Source organism: Cibotium barometz, chromosome 19, assembly GCF_041138505.1.
Source record: "Cibotium barometz isolate CiBa-2024 chromosome 19, ASM4113850v1, whole genome shotgun sequence".
Classification (NCBI taxonomy): domain Eukaryota; kingdom Viridiplantae; phylum Streptophyta; class Polypodiopsida; order Cyatheales; family Cibotiaceae; genus Cibotium; species Cibotium barometz.
The window spans coordinates 20567308-20579669 of NC_141064.1; the positions used below are offsets into that span (position 1 = coordinate 20567308).

The following is a 12362-nucleotide window of genomic DNA, read 5'->3' on the forward strand; positions in this document are numbered from 1 at the left end:
GTGGTAATCCGACATTGAGTTCTCCATTAAGGAGAGCTCTCATCGCTTCACACAATTTAGGATCTCCACCCAATTGGGTGGTTATAGTTGTACTATTTTGTGAGGCCGCACAAGTGTTTTAGCATCATGGTATGCCAAAGTCTATTGTTAGGGATTGAGATCCCAAGAATATGAGCTTGTTTTGTTTGGCAAAGATATATTTAACTATATGGGGAATATGCCCTCTACTTATCATCCTTCAACAAATGGGCAAAGTGAAACCACAAACTTAGGTATGTTTGATTTGCTCAAATGTTATGTGGTAGATCAAATCACTTTGTGGGAGAAGTATTTGCCATTGGTGGAATTCACATATAATAATATGGTGTATTCTTCCACAACAAAATCTCCTTTTGAAGTTGTCTATGGTAAGGTGGTTCTTCCACCTATCCTCATGAGACAAATGATGAGATGAGTGGATTATTATGGTATATTATTGTGTTATTATACTATGATGGTCAATACTTGGGCCATGAGTGTAACCCCACTAAGCTTAGGGGTGATCCAATGTATCGTGGATCTACAGTTAGTTGGTGAGCTTGAGCCTAAGGAATCTAATTTAGACTAACAATGCTTATGTCTGCTTATGTCTTGTGTTTAGGGGATCTTGGAGAGAGTTTGGTTGTAATAAACCCCTGATAGTTGGTATCAAAGTAACCCTAAACCAATGAGAGGCATGATTTGTATCATCATGGAGTTACATTTTTGTAAGCTTTTTGATATGCTTTTTCTAGGGTTTGTGCAAGAAACATATATTCCTATGAATCTATCATTTTTGGGTTGTTGTATGCTCTTAGATAAGATATGAGTGTTGATGGTGGTGCATCTCTAAGAGTAGAGTGGGTTCATATAAGGAGGACTTACTCATACAGTCCCCTTAATGCCATTACAAGGCTCCAGGCCAAGACAAGTGTAGCAACTAAGGAAGCATCCAAGGCTGCAAAACAACAAGCAAAAAGCTCAAGCTTCAACCTAGCCCCAAAAAGGCTAAGGTGGCCTTAGAAAAGGCCAAAGGACGAGAACCAGATGTCCAAAAGAAGAAACAATCAAAGAGCATGTGATGAGAGTACCTTGTCAAGATTGTACTAGGGTGTGGGGCAAGAAGAAATTGTGTACTTCACCTAATACCCCCTTCCCCCTCCCCACCTCCCTTTTGCAATGTGTGAAAAATCAAATAATTAACAAAATCTTTGAAATAAGACCTTAAGATTCATAAGGTATAAGCTTAGCATTTGAATTGACGTTCTAAACTAGAAATTACTTGTTTTTTTTAGTAATAACAAATCCGCTAATCTAGATTTCTACCTCCTCGTGGCCCTCATGTCCCTCCTCTCTCTCTCTCTCTCTCTCTCAATGTAGATAAAGGGCATGTCTGCATTCCTCTCTTCTCTTTTAGTTTCTATGCAAGCAATTGCTCTCTCTCTCTCTCTCTCTCTCTCTCTCACCTCCATTTATGTCGTGAGATTGTCTCCTCCCTTCTCTATCTTGTGCTGTTATTGGAGTAGGAGGGAGGGCAGAAGCTAGAGCTAGAGGAGGACCAGGGCAACGAAGAAGGAAGTCAAGAAGGGGTTGGTGAGGTGACGAAAGCAAAGCAATGTTTGGATCTTGCATTAAAATAGCATGTTAATGCCATTGAAGTTTTTTTTTCAAAAACTGGCTGCTTATATTAAGAGGTTAGAAAGAGACAGGTTACAACATGTTGAGAACTCTAATGAGACCACTGTCCATGCACATGACATACAATTCCGTAGGCCCTGAGCTTGCCTTTGACTTTATTGAGAAGTTTCTCAAGCTATGATACCAGCTTTTCCCTCTTTTCGTGAGTGTGACTTTCAAAAGGCATAGAGTGCTTTGATGAACAACACATCCTTGGAGATGACGGCCTCTCTCATCTTCCACAATTCTTGAATTTGCTGTGTTATCTGATCCACTTGCTTTCCTTTAGCAAGAACTGCTGAAAGGCTGCTTGTGTGTTCTTAGCAGTCTGAGATGACTTATTCCCAGAGCAGGTTCCTTGTTCTCTGAGTAGAGTAGGGGTTCCCCTCCACTCGGTGCCCATGCACCTGAGGAGGGGGGGGTGTTAAAGTAAAGTATACAGAGGGCTTCAAGCCTCTGGGCAGGGTAGCAGTCGCAGAGGAGAGAGAGAGAGGCACTCAGGCGCAGCACAACATCCTCTCTTCAACGGTCAATTTTTTTTCCCTTCATGAGAGCCAAGGCACAACTCAATATTTTTGCTTCCCATTGAAGTTCTTTTTGGTGTGCCTTGAGTAATACATAATTAAATTGGGATGATTGTCCTAGATCTGCAAGGCTTAGGTAATAGAATTTGAGAAAAGATAGGTTCAGCTTATCAACCTAGAACTTGATTATGCCCAGCTGTGTGAGGCAAACATCATGTAGGCCCCACTCTTTGTGCACATTGCCACATGTTCAAAGCGTCGTTCATTGTAGGTGCTTTTTAGACCCAGTTCAAACCTTGGTGGCAGAAGAGTTCGCCGCGATTCAGATAGCAAGAACGTATTCGTTTCTATATCACGTCTGCCTCTTAGGGAAATCCTACTCACAAAACTCACGAGAAGGCAAGCTCGCGGTGTTGTTTAAACCTAGAGATAGCCAGAGGGTGTTCTAGAGGTTGCCGTTGTTTTTAGGCAAAAAAAAGGAGCGAATCCCTTATACATGGTGAAAAAAGGTGTATGGTCCACAGCCGTGTGAGGCAAACATCATGTAGGCCCCACCCTTTGTGCACATTGCCACATGTTCAAAGCGTCGTTCATTGTAGGTGCTTTTTAGACCCAGTTCAAACCTTGGTGGGGCAGAAGAGTTCGCCGCGATTCAGATAGCAAGAACGTATTCGTTTCTATATCACGTCTGCCTCTTAGGGAAATCCTACTCACAAAACTCACGAGAAGGCAAGCTCGCGGTGTTGTTTAAACCTAGAGATAGCCAGAGGGTGTTCTAGAGGTTGCCGTTGTTTTTAGGCAAAAAAAGGAGCGAATCCCTTATACATGGTGAAAAAAGGTCCTGCCCATTTTCATGGACGCCCGCCCATCTGGAATTCTCACTGAGAGATCTGCGGTTGCGTAAACAAGCTTGAGTTAATGAATCTCAAATGGCTTTCAAAGATATGGAGGAGTAGAAGCAAGAAGAAAGCTATGGAGGAGCAGCAGGAACAGCAGCAGCAGAGAAGCTCGTCGTCGCCCAACATTTTTCATCAGAGGCAGCGTCTTCAACTTTGCCTTCTGCACGCCCTCAACAATCTCTTCCAGGTATATGTTAACAGCGCCATCGCTCATCACCATCATCATTCATAATTGCCCTAACGTTTAGTGTGTATGCATTTGTTTTCCCTAATCCTAACTGTTTTTGGGTTTTTTAACCTTAACTGTTTATGTACCTGTTTGCCCTAATCCTAAGTATGTAAGTCTTTTTTCTAACTGTGTTTTCCCTAGCCCAAACTGTGTATGCACCTGTTTGCCCTAAGTACGTGTCATATTATCATTTGTGTTTGCCTTTGCCCTGTCCTCACTTTGTTTGCCGTTCTTTACTGTGTTTTCTCTTACCCTATCTTGTGTATGTATTTGTCATAACTGTGTTTGCCCTAAGCCTAACCGTGTATGCATCCTCAACTTTGTTTTTCCTAACCCTAACTTGCCTTGCTTTCCCCAGCCGTAACTTTGTGTTTGTATTCTCCTACCTGTGTATTTGCCCTAACTTCAACTTATCCATCAGGGTGAGACTACCTTCAGCCGCTGTGAGCTCAATGCCATAGCCAGCAACTTGTCTGGTGCAGTGCAGTATGGTGCTACGAGTCCCATTTCTCGCCTGTTCAATTCCCACTACAACGTTGTCACAGGAAACTATGATGCCAACGTGCTCATGGTTGCTGTGCAGAGCAGAAAAGCAGAGGCCGTTTGGTATGACCGGCGCAAGGGTGCTGCTGTGCTGGATCTCAGCAACCCTGACAAGAAGCTTGTTGGAATCATCTTGAATCACCCGACTGAAAGATTATCTGGGTTTTGGAAAGGCAGGCATTGGGCTTCTTTGAGAAAGATTGGTGGTGTTTGGTATGATCTGGATAGCTATCTTCCTGCACCTGTGCCTGTCGCTGAAGAAGATGATGATGTCAAGCAGTTCTTGGAGAAAAACTTTGCAGGTGGATCTGAAGCTTTTCTTGTGTTCAAATGTGAAGGAAATGCTGGGAAAGGCAGACTTGCTTTGGGAGAGTCGATTTCTGATTTGTGACAGTATAATCTCATATTACCAATTTTGACCCTTGGTTTGGTTTTGATATAAGAATTCAGTGCATTATAGTACAACAGAGGGAATGTCACTCTTCCAACAATGCTGAAGTCAACACTCAATGTAGACAACGAGACACAAACATGGGGACATGACACTTTACCACAGTTTAGAGCAGCAATTGTACAGCAGCTTGGTGTTTGCAAACAAGGGCACTTAAACTAGACCACAGCTGAGAGAGGGTGCGCTCGCTACTGACACGTAAGGGTACCAAACTTGAGTACTGTAGTTTATCTAGACCGGCAGGGTCCCAGCACCCATTTGCCACACTGTAGACTAAAAGTCACACAGCTGCAATTTAGAGTGCCAATTACTAAGGCTTTGACGTAGATATGCAGGGCAGGGCATCAACTGCAATTAAATGATGATGATCTCCACCCTATGTGTTTTATGATAAAAAAGATCAAATGCATATAATAAAAAAATTGACACTGTTTGTGAGAGTGCTTTTTGGATTTTGAAGGTGGCGAGGAAAAAAGTTGCTGATTGAGCTGCCATGGAGCATTTTTATTGTTTCAATATAACAATACAAGCGATTCAGGATTGCCAATGTTATCATGCAGTCAGCCAGCATACGGGCAAAGAGAGGTGCCTACGTCTGAGTAATGCTTTCCTGCTTGCAATCAAGCTTAAGATGGACTTCACAGCAGGGCTTTCAATTATTTCCCCAGTTTATGTCGTGAGAGTTCTATTTATGTCCAGAAAGTTTTGCTTTTTGTTGATGTTAGCAGGATGTGCCTTATTATTTCCTAAGAAATTCAGGTCACTTTTGAGTTTGGGATTTGTGGTTTGTTATATGTTGAAGATTGATCCTGACGCCAGTTCTTTGTAATACGTTTTTGCCACATGCTATTGCAGTAGCGAAGCCAAGCATCTTTGGCTGTAAAAGTGAGAAAGGTGACTTATGGGTTACTGTTCTTCTTGTTGCAAAAGAACAAGGGGGGTGATTTTGTCAGAATACGCAGCGGAGATGATGACCAGATCTGTGAACACAAGAGCAAAAACGCATGCAGAAAAATACAGCACGAGAGAGAGAGAGATATAGGCGTGTAACTCTGCTCTATATACACAAGAAAATCCCGGGTATGACACACAAATGGTATGGGGGCTGGGGGCCTATTTATATGCCCCCATATGAGCAGTCGGCCTGCAGAAAAAGGACTCCACGACTGCATCATCAGTCGGCCAGCAATAAATGAGGCCCACGACTGCATACATCCAGTCGGCCAGCAGTACAGAGGTCCACGACTGCTGTTGGGCAGTCGGCCAGTCACATGTCTGCTGACGGGCCAGTCGGCCAGCCACTCAGTGCTCCTGCCAACATCTAGCATCCCTCCACACCACTGGAAAATGGGAAAAAATAGGGAAAAAATACGGGGAGTGAGGAAAAATGATAAAACACCTCATAAGGGCGGGCACACACACAACAAAGGCCCTAGTGTATAAAACTAGACAGGAGATGACTTCTAACACCCCCTCTCAGCTCCTGGCTGTGAAACCAACCACAGGGAGCTGGGGTGCCGCCTGAGCAAATCCTGAGATAGCGACTTCGTGAAGAGGTCCATTGTACTGTCCTCCGTCGAATAGAACTCTAGCAAGATGTCATCAGCAACGATCTGGTCACGAACAAAGTGCCTCTGGATGACCATGGGTTCCTCCAGTGGAAGCCCAAACCTGCAATGCAACCTCTGCATCCTCACCACCTCACAAGCAGCATCACAAGCAGCCCGGTACTCTGCCTCTGTCCGCGACAAGGCAAAAGATGACTGCCTCTTACTGCTCCGTAAAACTGCTCCTGGGCCTGAAGTAGATCTCCTCGTGTCCGGATCTCCTCCCCAAACCGAGTCACTCCAGCCGTGGAGTTGGACTCCATCCAACAATCCCCCTCCTGTGTACGAGAGTCCATGATCCTTCGCATGCCGCAGAAACCACAGGAAACACAATCCTGCCTCTCAAAGAGTCATCTGCAACCATGAGCTCAACTGCCTCATCAGGAAGCTCCCGTCCAATCTGGTGTCCATCAACCAGATCAATGAACCATTCTGCTGCTGTGCTGAGTCAAAGAGGCATCACACAGCCCACAAGGATCAACACCTGTTACGGTGAAAAAACAAGTCCTGGAAACCTGTCGAAGACCACGCAAGGCCTTCTGAAACCTGTCAACCACCCCCTCTGAATCCGGAACCACAAAGCTTGGAGAAACCACCGCTGTCTGCAAGTAATCAACTGCCACCTTCCTGGCTTTCCGAAAGGTCCCCGTGGAAAGAACATCCTCATCTACTGGAGGTTCTTTGTCCCGAATACTACGAGACATCAGAGCATAAGTGACCTGTTCAGTTTCCTCTGACGGACGAACACAAGAACTACCAACATCAGTACTGGAGAGTTCTTGCCAACTGCTGCCATCTACTGGTAAGCTATCCACCATCTGGTCCCGGAAAGCTTGCACTTGCAGCGTATTCACCCTTAAGTGGCCATTACCAGACTGCCACTCATCACAAACCTGAGGACCTGGGAGAGAGTGCTGAAAGCTTGTAAACTCCATTCTCCACTCCGCCTTCCCAAACCACCTGGCTTGTTGCTTTGTCTCGGAGAGCAACAAAATGCTCATCAAACTCCACCCGTACGCCAGTCTTGCAAACCTGATGCACTGACAACAGATGAAAACCAAGTGCCGGAACATACAACACTTGGGAGGAATGCTTCCCCCCTCTGCAATCGGGAACTATCTCCATCCTGCCCTCACTGTGAACTGGGATAGTGGATGCATCCCCAGTAAGAATGTGACCAGAAAGCCTGCAGAGATCCTGTAAACCGGAACGGGGAGGAGTCATGTGCCTGGAAGAATCACTATCTAGAATCCACTCCCGAGTATCCGTTGTTGCGGAGAGTCCTCCAATCTCCTCCCTACCTGAAGAAAATGAAACATCGGTGTCCACCACCTCCAGGTGCACAAAAGCCGGAGTCTTCATGATTGCTGCTGAGGAATCTTCACACTTCTCGGTCTTCCGCTTGGGACACTGCCTCCAATAGTGGCCTTTCTCGCCACAATCATTACAGGTCCTCTCTGTCTTTATTTCTCGCGGTCAGTAACGGACTTCTTCTCAGAAGACTTCTCCGACGAAGCCTTCCCTTTGCCCGTGTTACGGCCTTTCGACCGTTGGCCAATTAAGGCCTCCGAACCTCCACCCTGAGGAGGGTTCGTGAATCGTTCCTCCTGGTCCAGGACCATGGGCACAAGCTCCTCCCACGTGATGGTGCTGAGCCTGCCACTGGTAATCAAAGACGAGTAAAATGCTGAGTACGAAGAGGGCAAATGTGACAGCAACGTGATTGCCATGTCCTCTGACGATATCTCCTTCCCAGCCTGAAGAACCTCCTGCTGAAGAGCCTGCAGCTTGCTAATATGCTCCCGCATCGTCGACGACTTTGTAGGGCTCATAACCCGCATCTGTACTTCCAAGGAAATCCTCTTCATGGGCGATACCCTGTTGTAAAGAGAGGCCAAATGTTGCCATATACCTCTGGCCAGCGTCATATGCTTTACATGATTGATTACTTGCGGTGTGCAGTTGAGAAAGATAAACGAACGGACCCTGGCGTTGACACGATCCCACATCTGTGTCTGAGCCTCCCGGTCCTTTCGGATCGACGGTAACTCCCCTTCCTCTACTTCCGGCCGTGGAACACCAACAACGACGAAATCTGCGAGGTCGTAAGACTCCAGAATAGATTCCATCATAACCTTCCATATTCCCTAGTTGCTCCCGTCCAACTGACGGTCCACCGGGAACGTGGGGAGTGTCGGGATCTTCACATGCCTCTCGGCCATCTCAAACGGATCTGCCATTGCGGGGATGTACTCTGAAAAGGGTGGGTGGGTGGCAACAAAGAACTAATACCTGCAAGTGGCTGTCCAGCAAATCAGCCCGCCGTCCTCTTGCTTCTCCTCTTCCCGAACAGTCCAAAACAGTCCACCAATCAGCCACACAACAGTCCCCCTCTTGCTCACACAAATCCCAAGACCTATCTAGAGCCTAGGCTCTGATACCATCTCAGAATACGCAGCGGAGATGATGACCAGATCTGGGAACACGAGCAAAAACGCATGCAGAAAAATACAGCACAAGAGAGAGAGAGATATAGGCGTGTAACTTTGCTCTATATACACAAGAAAATCCCGGGTATGATACACAAATGGTATGGGGGCTGGGGGCCTATTTATATGCCCCCATATGAGCAGTCGGCCTGCTGAAAAAGGCACTCCACGACTGCATCATCAGTCGGCCAGCAATAAATGAGGCCCACGATTGCATACATCCAGTCGGCCAGCAGTACAGAGGTCCACGACTGCTGTTGGGCAGTCAGCCAGTCACATGTCTGCTGATGGGCCAGTCGGCCAGCCACTCAGTGCTCCTGCCAACATCTGGCATCCCTCCACACCACTGGAAAATGGGAAAAAATACAGGGAGTGAGGAAAAATGATAAAACACCTCATAAGGGCGGGCACACCCACAACAAAGGCCCTGGTGTATAAAACTAGACAGGAGATGACTTCTAACAGATTTTTGGTGCCGCCCTGAAAGGGTGAAAAATAGCAACAACTAGCATCCCTTCTGGTGGGTATTCTTTCTTCTTTTCCTTGAATTTTCCTTATTATCCCGGCTTTTTCGCTGGGTTCCGAGCCTTTTTCGAATGAATGACTATTTTTGTGACCAATTAGCAAAATGGGTTTGTGAACCATACGGAATCATTATGCACTGGAATGGGATGAGTAACTAATCTATGTAATCCTTCTGGGAGAGTAGAATCCACCAGGAATGCGCGCGCGTGTGCCCACGCACATGCTGCCTTCATCATGGCCGTCTGCCCTTCCTGGTTTATCTGTGTAGAATTGTGCGCACTTGAGTGGACATATCTTCATGCATGAACCTGCAGCGACTCCTGGGTGTTGATGATGTGAACAGTGAGTGGGGATGTCATAGCATAAAAAATCTGACCTTTCCATTGGTATATGTTTGTGTTACTCAGTTGTGACTCTGCAGCTGGGATGCTTTTCCAGCTTAGGTGTTCAAGCAGATAATTTTGGTTTTCTGATCTATTGGACAATGTGGTAGGTGAAGAGAGGCAGTTGAAGGTTTTTAAAGCTAATTGAGTGTATTAGAGTAATTTGTACCGGAGAATGATCCCTCAGGCAGATGGAAGCTCAGCCACTGTTGCAATCCTAAAGAGGGAGTGCAAAAGGTTAATCAAGGAGGTGATAGGCAGGGTATTACTGCCTGAAGGGCTCTCAGGCAAACCTGTTTCAAATGTTGCTCGAGTGTATCATTGTTTTTTAATAAGAGAGTCTTTTTCTGATAGTGACCCATGCGGACTAGAGAACAAAACGAATGTACCTGCACAGTTTGAACTTTGCCTTTCTTTTTAAATGAGTTTGTGGAATGGCTCATGAGTTAAGAACCAGGATGACTGTTGACATGTGGCATTTGTTAGACATGTAACCCGTGTTGTTTGAAACATTTTTAGAAACCTAGCAGATTTGTATGTACAATGTATGTGTTATAAAACTTACATCGACCATAGTTACCAGGTTTATCCACCCATGTAAGTAACATATCTCACAATTTTTTAGACATGTATCCCCTGTATGAAACGTTTTTGAAACTTCTGATATTTTTATGAAATGTTTCATGATCGATTCAAATGCATTTAGTAAACATGTTTTTTGGAACACCTGATAATTATGTTCATGTGGTGTTCTACAAGCTGACAACTCTTGTACACGCCGATTGGGCATCAACGGCATTATGTATGTACGTGTGTGGATTCTCACCATCCATCTCATTACCTACAAAAGCAATTGAGCTTATGTGGAGTGTTTCTTCTGACTTGAAGTTGATCAAGGGTGATCTAGCAATGTTGCGTAGAGAATCATTGACCAATATATCTATTTGTACTTGAAATTCAATTATAAACGTAATCCAAACAATAGCTACTTGTGTGTGCTTGTGTATTCAATTGTCCTCTTCTTTCTCTTTATTCTGGAAAGCATAACACATTGGCACAAGTACTTTGTGCTTGATAATTGATTATGCATTCTGTTTCACACGCTCTTCAAGGTTTTCTTCTCTTGGGCCGATGATTTAGGTTCTTTTGTCCTTTCAAGGGCTACCACAACCTTTGGAACTTGCAGCCCAAGCTCTTTCGTTGTTGGATTCAAGGTTGAAGCTTGAGCTCTTTGCTTCTTCACTTCCTTGTCCTTGACTTAGTTTGGAGCCTTATGATGATACTAAGAGGGATTGTATAAAAAAGTCCGCCTTGTACACTTAACAAGTTAAGGATCGCCAAAGTGGCTATTGCTCTGGCTATTGGGTGATTATCACTTTGTTGGGACAATCCTTGAAAGCGTGATCGAATACACACTTGTAACGTCTGTCTTTGTATGGGATAACGTTGGAATTTGGCACTGGATTTGAAGATGGTGTTGGGTCTTGCCTCAGAACCGCAAACAAACAACTTCCCTATGTGGGTGCATTAGCTCATCTGTCACTTCCTCACTCCTTTGTCATTTCGGAATGCTCATTTGCCAATGGGGTGAAGGGAGAGCTCTTCAAAATGCTACTTTACCAATGGGGTGAAGGGAGAGCTCTCTATGCCACCTAGATGGAGGTAATAAGAGATGGTTTTTTCTCACAAAAGGCGGAGAAAGAAGCTAACGGAAGAGGAAAACCTACAATTAAACCAGCATCCATCTAGCATGTAAGAATAGCATGCAAGTAAGCAAGAAGAGAGAAGAAGGGAAGCTCACAAACAAGTAAACTATTGCAAGGGAAATTTTGTGTCTTGCTTATTGTCAAAAATGACTTATATACAAGTGACTAGTTCTCACACTAGGTTGGCCAAACTTAAAAATGGTATAGTCTCTATTACCAGTCTTAAGCAAGTATATACACGAAGTCATTAAACTTTTCCTATTTGACATGCACAAGGTAAGGCTTCTTTATACGTTCTAGTAAGGCTGCTTTATACGTTCCAACACCATCTTACAAAAGGTAAGTGTTCGTTTGAGTAGGTAAGATGGCAAAGCACCTTAGAATGGTAGGGCGAGTAGGTGAAATAATAAACTATGGAGTCGTTAATAAACATATGTAGTACTATTTTATACTTGAAATTCAATAGTAAACATTTTCGTTGTACATAATACAAATTATAGTTTTAGGGCTAGAGTTTTGTTGCACTCTTCTCTCTATTAATTTTACAAACGCTAGCAAATAGGCACAAGTACTTTACACTTGCCAAGATCTATCTAGTTTAACCTTCCATGACTACCTAGAAGATTCATGAAGCACCCATCCTATAAGGATTGGTTTACTTGTTCTAAGCATCTATTAGGCCAAGATCTATCTAGTTTAACCTTCCATCCTATAAGAGTTGGTTTACTTCCTAGGCATCTATTAGGCCGAGAGAGAAGATCTATGAAAGTTCTGTGCTACAAAAGCTACTTGATACAACCCATGCAAGTATGCACAGTGACCAATAGCACAACTAGCATGGAACAATTTGTGGTCTTACCTCTTAGGTGTTCTTGAACTGTGACTTGGGCTAAACGTGCAAGATTTTGGTGGGCATGGATGGATCATAACTTGTTGAGATTCCTAGGTACTTGAGATATAAGTTGAGTTTGAATGCTTTCTTACATAAAGCTTAGTTCAAGTCTCAACACTAGCACTTAGGTCATTGAAAGGAAGCCTTTATGATTTAGATTTCTTTGCATGTTTCTCTTAGAATGCAATAGATGAAAAGCATGAATTTTCCTAGGTACTTGAGACATAAGTTGAGTTTGGATGCTTTCTAACCATAGAGCTTAGTTCAATTCTCAACACAAGCACTCAGGTCATTGAAAGCAAGCCTTTATGATTTAGATTTCCTTACATGTTTCTCGTAGAATGCAAATTATAGATGAAAAGCATGCGTTTCATGGAAAATTGTGGTTTTAGTGTTAATGTGATAATGTTGTGGTTGTA

At 44.2% G+C, this 12362-nt stretch overlaps 1 protein-coding gene across 3 annotated transcripts; it reads left to right on the forward strand.

Moving 5' to 3' along the window:
• Nucleotides 1-3052: 3052 nt before the first annotated feature.
• Nucleotides 3053-5115, forward strand: JOSL (JOSEPHIN-like protein). 3 transcript variants are annotated; one of them, XR_015268073.1, is made up of 3 exons: nt 3064-3305; nt 3769-4539; nt 4802-5115. XR_015268073.1 is itself a non-coding variant. In XM_086813426.1 (2 exons), the coding sequence occupies exons 1-2, from the start codon at nt 3138-3140 to the stop codon at nt 4279-4281; spliced, it is 519 nt and encodes a 172-aa protein (XP_086669552.1). In that variant the 5' UTR covers nt 3053-3137; the 3' UTR covers nt 4282-5115. The 3 variants fall into 3 exon arrangements, 2 of the variants coding, with proteins under 2 accessions (XP_086669552.1, XP_086669551.1); XM_086813426.1 differs by having other exon boundaries at nt 3053-3305; nt 3931-5115; XM_086813425.1 differs by having other exon boundaries at nt 3769-5115.
• The last annotated feature ends 7247 nt before the right edge of the window (nt 5116-12362 follow it).